This window comes from Rhea americana, unplaced genomic scaffold (assembly GCF_003343005.1).
Source record: "Rhea americana isolate MKP2758 unplaced genomic scaffold, rheAme1 scaffold_297, whole genome shotgun sequence".
NCBI classification, from domain to species: Eukaryota; Metazoa; Chordata; class Aves; order Rheiformes; family Rheidae; genus Rhea; species Rhea americana.
This window is the reverse complement of record NW_028186420.1, coordinates 52,052-58,659: the sequence shown is the minus strand read 5'-3', so window position 1 is coordinate 58,659 and position 6,608 is coordinate 52,052. Positions and strand designations below refer to the sequence as shown.

The 6,608-nt window shown below is 52.2% G+C and overlaps 1 protein-coding gene across 1 annotated transcript; it reads left to right on the top strand.

Annotated features, from left to right (window-relative positions):
- The first annotated feature begins 602 nt into the window (after positions 1-602).
- ACTB (actin beta) lies at positions 603-3,886 on the top strand. The gene is made up of 5 exons (XM_085309357.1): positions 603-764; positions 1,104-1,343; positions 1,863-2,301; positions 2,622-2,803; positions 3,156-3,886. The coding sequence occupies exons 1-5, from the start codon at positions 642-644 to the stop codon at positions 3,297-3,299; spliced, it is 1,128 nt and encodes a 375-aa protein (XP_085165483.1). The 5' UTR covers positions 603-641; the 3' UTR covers positions 3,300-3,886.
- Positions 3,887-6,608: the final 2,722 nt, after the last annotated feature.

Below are 6,608 nucleotides of genomic sequence, written 5' to 3'. Positions count from 1 at the left end.
GCCGGGGACTACAGTTCCCAGCGTGCCGGGCTCGGGGGCTGGGAGCTGCCTCCCCCCGCCAGCCCCGCCTCACAGCAGATTAAACCTGGCACTTGTAGAAGCGCCTTGGCTGAACTCGCCCTTCCCGGGGCGGGTGACAGTTGCATAACGAGGCGGCTCTAATCCCGCGTGTGCTCCGTGCCGGGCGGGCGGCTCGGGCGAGGAGGCTGAAACGGAGGTGGCCGGAGCCGCGGCGTGGCCGGGCGGCGGCCGCCTCCCCCCTCCCGGCGCTGGCGCGGGGCCGTGCGCCCGGCTCGGTGCGAGGCGCGCTCGATCCATTGCCTTTTATGGTAATACTGCGCGAGGGCGCGGGGACTTCCTTTGTCCCAAATCCGTGCGGTGCCGGAGGCTGGAATGCGCCGCCCCCTCTAGCGGGCGCTGGGCGAAGCGGTGCTGCGCAAACAGGAAGGAAATGGGTGGGGAAGGGCCTTGGCGGCGTGGTCCAGGGCGGCTGCCTGGACACCGGTGGCTCTGTGCTGTGTGGGGTTTCCTCTCCTCCGCTGCGGCTTTGGAGAAGAAATTYCCTGCCGAGGTTTTCTCGGTTGCTGGCACGCGAGTGGCTATGCTCACTGACATGCTCTCCTATCCTCCCACAGTCAGCCATGGATGATGATATTGCTGCGCTCGTTGTTGACAATGGCTCTGGTATGTGCAAGGCTGGTTTTGCTGGGGATGATGCCCCACGTGCTGTCTTCCCATCCATCGTTGGTCGCCCCAGACATCAGGTATGTGGCTGGACTACCTCTTTATCAGACAGTCCAAAGGAGTTTGCAGTGGGAACGATGCCCTTAAAGGCAATAAGCTTAAAGAAGCCCTTGTATTTGTCTGTGGTGCATCTGGCTTCTGTGGAGCAGCAGTAGCTGGTGGTGGGAGTGCATTGTATGGAGCTCTGCTGTAGTGTTTATCAGTGTACATTAGGGGAATTGACAAACTGCTTTCCTGAAGGAGTGGGGACAGAAGAGGAAAGTCACTACAGGTGTAGGGTGGGGTTTTTTTTCCAGTTATCTACCAAGTGTGGCTAACCCTTCAGTTAAATTCGCTACTTCATTTTTCTTGTTGTGCAGGGTGTGATGGTTGGTATGGGCCAGAAAGACAGCTATGTTGGTGATGAAGCCCAGAGCAAAAGAGGTATCTTGACCCTGAAGTACCCCATTGAACACGGTATTGTCACCAACTGGGATGACATGGAGAAGATCTGGCACCATACTTTCTACAATGAGCTGAGAGTAGCCCCTGAGGAGCACCCTGTGCTGCTCACAGAGGCTCCCCTGAACCCCAAAGCCAACAGAGAAAAGATGACACAGGTATGTAAAACTGAACTTGGTGCTAGAGCAGATACTGCTGCAGCCAGCTTTCCTCTTCTATGTTGTCTTCTCTGCACCTTCACCACTATTCTCCCTTTTTGCCATCTTTACAGGGTTTTCCTTTCCTGACCTGAGTCTCCTCTTTGCTGGACCTTGACAGGTTTTGTTTGCTCTTCTAAGCTGGCTTTCTCGGAGACTGACTAGCRACTTGTTTAACTGCTGTTTCTGACTAGACACTAACCCATTTACCAACCTTGAGTGACTATTGTAGTTAGTAATTTTTTTCCTTGCTGTGACACTTGAATGGGCCTTTGATAGTGTCCTCCTGAGGCTCTGACCTGGCAGATACGGGTTGATAATAGGCGAGATAAAAGCACTGACCCCTTCCAGAGGGAATGAAGTGTCCTGTCTAGGGACAAGCACTTCTAAGCAAAACAGTTTGCATGGATTTGGTGTAGGCCTTTAGTGAGTGAGCCCTAGTTTGTCTTGTTGACTCAATGCCTTCTCTTCTTCCTTTAGATCATGTTTGAGACCTTCAACACCCCAGCCATGTATGTAGCCATTCAGGCTGTGTTGTCCCTGTATGCCTCTGGCCGTACCACTGGTATTGTGATGGACTCTGGTGATGGTGTTACCCACACTGTGCCCATCTACGAAGGTTATGCCCTCCCCCATGCCATCCTCCGTCTGGATCTGGCTGGCCGTGACCTGACGGACTACCTCATGAAGATCCTGACAGAGAGAGGCTACAGCTTCACCACCACAGCTGAGAGAGAAATTGTGCGTGACATCAAGGAGAAGCTGTGCTATGTTGCCCTGGATTTTGAGCAGGAGATGGCCACAGCTGCCTCTAGCTCTTCCCTGGAGAAGAGCTATGAACTCCCTGATGGTCAGGTCATCACCATTGGCAATGAGAGGTTCAGGTGCCCCGAGGCCCTCTTCCAGCCATCTTTCTTGGGTAAGTCCAACTCTTCTAGGAGACCTTACGCCTCCCTGTTCCCTCCTGTAAAGGAGTGGCCTAGAGACTAGCATTTATCACTGTCACTATGGTGCTAGCAAGGCCCACCTATCCTGTCTCACCACTTAGTTTTTCTTTCCACATGGCCTGAAGCTATGAGGGACTTAAGGTAGTAAAATGGGGAGGTGGAGACTTCTAGAGCTGTAGCTCTGCTTGCAGTGCCTTCCTGCTTGCAGGAGTTGCCTGGCTCTCACTTGCCAGTCCTGCTTCCTTGGCTGTGTCCATGAGCTCTTGCTGACCTAGGACTCTTTTCCTCACAGGTATGGAGTCCTGTGGTATCCATGAAACTACCTTCAACTCCATCATGAAGTGTGATGTGGATATCCGTAAGGATCTGTATGCCAACACAGTGCTGTCCGGTGGTACTACAATGTACCCTGGCATTGCTGACAGGATGCAGAAGGAGATCACAGCCCTGGCACCCAGCACAATGAAAATCAAGGTAGGTTGGAGCCGTGGGAACCTCTTGGCATTCCTGCCAAAAYCCAGAGTGGGTGGGTGGAGGGGATGAACTGAACTCCTAGGGATACCTCTCTCTGTCTGAGTAGTCCAGTCTAACAGCCTTGTTTGGACAAGGTAACATCTGTTCAACCACATGAATAGTAGCATTAATGGGCTGTAAATGGGGGAGAATGGAGTAGTTGCAGGATTTTGTACTTCCATGTTGCTCAAACTTGGTTGTTTCTTGGCTGAGGCTAGATAGGGGAGTCCTTGTCTTGCAGGGCTGTGCATGCATGAGCAGTAGGTGTAGTATCGTAACTGTGTACCTGATGCATTCCTCCTCTTCTCTGYAGATCATTGCTCCACCTGAGCGCAAGTACTCTGTCTGGATTGGAGGCTCCATCCTGGCCTCCCTGTCCACCTTCCAGCAGATGTGGATCAGCAAGCAAGAGTATGATGAATCCGGACCCTCCATTGTCCACCGCAAATGCTTCTAAACCAGACTGTTATCAACACCCACACCCTTGTGATGAGATGAAACCCATAAATGCGCATAAAACAAGACGAGATTGGCATGGCTTTATTTGTTTTTTTTCTTTTTTTGGCGCTTGACTCAGGATTAAAAAACTGGAACGGTGAAGCAGCAGTCATAAAATGAGATGTTGGAGCGAACGCCCCCAAAGTTCTACAATGCATCTGAGGACTTTGATTGTACATTTGTTTCTTTTTTAATAGTCATTCCAAATATTGTTATAATGCATTGTTACAGGAAGTTAGTCGCCTCTGTGAAGGCAGCAGCCCAGCTCTGAGGAGCCAATACCAGCTACTGGTGTTTGGTTATAATTGCTTGTCTGTAAATTATGTAACCCAACAAGTGTCTTTTTGTATCTTCCGCCTTAAACAAAACACACTTGATTCTCTCTGATTTGTCAAGCAAGCGGGCTGTGTTCCCCAGTGATAGATGTGAATGAAGGCTTTACAGTCCCCTGCAGGATTTAGGACAAGTGGTGCCTGTATGTGGGGGAGGGAGAGGCTACCTGTACACTGACTTAAGACCAGTTCAAATAAAAGTGCACACAATAGAGGCTTGACTGGTGTTAACTTCTTTTTCTTGTGTAGTTCTGTGGCAGTTACTAAATGCTCCAATCTAGCCTTGCCAGGCTGCTAGGGTTGGGTATCTGATCTGGCTTGTATGCTTGTGCTGGGGGCTGGCTGGTGTGGAAGCCAGATAGCTCACTAGGTTGTGTGTGAGAGCTGAGCTGGCGAAAATAGCCTGACAGCTGCCCTGTGAAGGGTGGGCAGTGTGCTTCCACCTTCTGGAAAGAGCTGCTGGGTTTGGAGAGGGGATTAAAGGCAACCTTCTTTCTTCCCTCCTTGGTGCTGCAGTATAACCTGGCTCTGCAGCTGGTGAAAACAAATGGAGCAGGGGTGCCGTAACTACTGCCCCAAAGCAGCTGCTTGAGGTGTGTAGTTCCCCAGATCCCACGGAGCAGTGTGCTTGCTGTACTCCAGCCCCCTGCATCCTGCTGCACTTCTGTGCCTCYGACCATACCTGTAGCTCACCCCAGCTGCAGCCTGTGAGTGAGTTCTGCATGGGACAGAGGTGTTCAGTGGGGTATAAACGAGTTAAAGGCAAGAGCGAGTTTCCTGTTGAGTTAGGAAAACAGCAACCTTGCAGAGCAGAGACACTGGGCTGTTAATGCATTGCTGTGCCTAGGTGGGGGTGAGAAAGGGGTGTGAGAAAGCTGTGTTACTTACTCAGCAACAACTAGAGGCAGGCCCTACCCCACTCCTGGCTGAGCAGGTGAGGCAGCCTGGGTGCGGAAACTCCTCTGACTGCTCTGCTTGCTGTGGGCTCTGCAGAAATTGCTGCTGGCCTGGCCTCCAGAGAGGAGGCATATATGGCTCTTCATAGTCCCCATCCTCTTGACTTCTGAACCTGTAAAATTTCAGCCTTATTTAGCACCTTGAGTTCTTGCAGGTGTTAAACAAGCAACTGCACTGGGGATCCTGACAAAACCTTGATGGGAGCTCAAGCTCCATCAGGCGCAGGGAAACCTCTGAGGTCTGGGGAACTGCAGCCACTGTCCCTGGTGTGAAAAGGAGTTCAGAGAGCAGCGGGGCTGACAGATCAGGGACTAAGCAAGTAATGCCAGGTGACGCTTTGTGTTGCCTGTGTAAGGGAGGACGAGACCTTGGAGCCCTTGCTTACAGGCATTGCTGGCTTTCCAAGGCTCCTCTAACTTGCCTGWCTTTGAAGAGCTAATTGTGTCATGCTCACAGCAGATGAAAGGCAGGGAGCAGGCTCCGTTGGCTCTTTAATCCTCTGCCTGGCCTGATCCCAATCTGGCGTCATGCTGTATTCAGGTTGGACCTGCTGGTTTCTGCCCTTCATCTCCCCAGCCTCCCTTCGACCGGTCCAGGTACAGTAGGAGCCTGACAGGGCTGTAGGTGCAGACACAGGCTGGGCAGAGGAGTTACTGGAAGCACCAGTTCCCAGTGGGGGAGGTGAAACAGGATGGAGCAAGGCACAAACTGGGATTATAACCTGGGGTCTGGGGGGGAGTTGGGGTGAGGAGGAGGCAATGGCCACCCCTGGGGCRGGAGCTGGTGAGAGCGGGCCCAGGGAGAGGCCAGGAAGGGAGAAGAGAAGATGRAGATTGAGAAATGGGGCATCTATCTGCAAGTCGGGCTCCTGTGTTCAGTCCTCCCTGATTGCTTTGGAAAAATCTTTCTGCTGATTGCTGTGGAAAAATGTGTTGAGACGCAAACAACAAGAGGTGATGGTGGCAGTGAGGGAGAAACTACAGAGCAGGAGAACGCCTGGGGCTAAGTGCAGCTCAGGCAGGAAGAGGTGTGGGTACAGGGAGAGGCGAGCACTCTGCTGGTGCAGAGCCACCCGAGCGCAGGGTAGCTGGGCTGATTTCGCATGCTTCAGAGAGCAGAAAACCAGGCTTTCTCTCAGTTAACACTTTGCTGTTTTTTTCCCTCTCTTCCTGTTTTGCTGCTCCAGGTGACTAGGCCCCACTAAAACAAGRCTGAGCTTTTGTGTTCTTTCCTGATGCCTCTCCGGCATGGGGCCACCATGTGCACAGATGCTTTGCAGGCAGCTCAAGCAAGACATGGTTTACACCTCCTTTGGGCCATTACATGCTGGAGAAAAGTATGTGGTGCCRAGCAGGGAAGCCTGCAAGCATTATTCACTGCTCCGGACTCCTGCGAGCAGGGGGAAGTCCAGGGTGGTTTCCTTTCAGGGACACCAGGGACTGAAAAGGAGGCATTTTTAACTGCAGCATCTCTGTTGGTGTATTTTGAAGGACCCAGTTACTCCCCTTGATATTTCACAGAGTTGGGAAAATACCATGGGGCCTGTTCACTGGCTGCAGAGGGCCACAGAGGAGTGTATTTAGTTGTGTCCTGGCTCTTCAAGCCACCAGCAATGAGGTCTTTAAGGCAGAAGTCAAAGATGTGTAGGGAATAAGCAGTCCCCTGGCTACCTCCTCCGCCTTCTCTGAGGAAAAGAAGCTTAGACATCTCCTGAGTCAGGGACTGTGTGTGTGTGGAGCAGAGGTTAAAATGGCCACCAATGGGCCGGTCTCCCCGGATGGCCTGGGCTGAGCAGGTCTGGCTCAGTGAGGTATTATCATTTCTCAGGCCTGCAGAGATGGCAGAACTTGGCCATCTCCCTCCAAGACCTTTGAGATCATTACAAATCAGTCAGGCCTTCGTTGCCACTCTTTAGCTGCACAGGGGGAGACGGTTCATCTAGGAGCTCAATGAACGCAGTTTATGCCCTTTCTTYGCTG

Bases quoted from the DNA above. Each gene is read 5' to 3' on its own strand.
- ACTB (XM_085309357.1), top strand. From the start codon at position 642: ATGGATGATGATATTGCTGCGCTCGTTGTTGACAATGGCTCTGGTATG. The intron at 765-1,103 runs GTATGTGGCTGG...CTTGTTGTGCAG, and splicing joins TTGGTCGCCCCAGACATCAG to GGTGTGATGGTTGGTATGGG. The intron at 2,302-2,621 runs GTAAGTCCAACT...TTTTCCTCACAG, and splicing joins CTTCCAGCCATCTTTCTTGG to GTATGGAGTCCTGTGGTATC.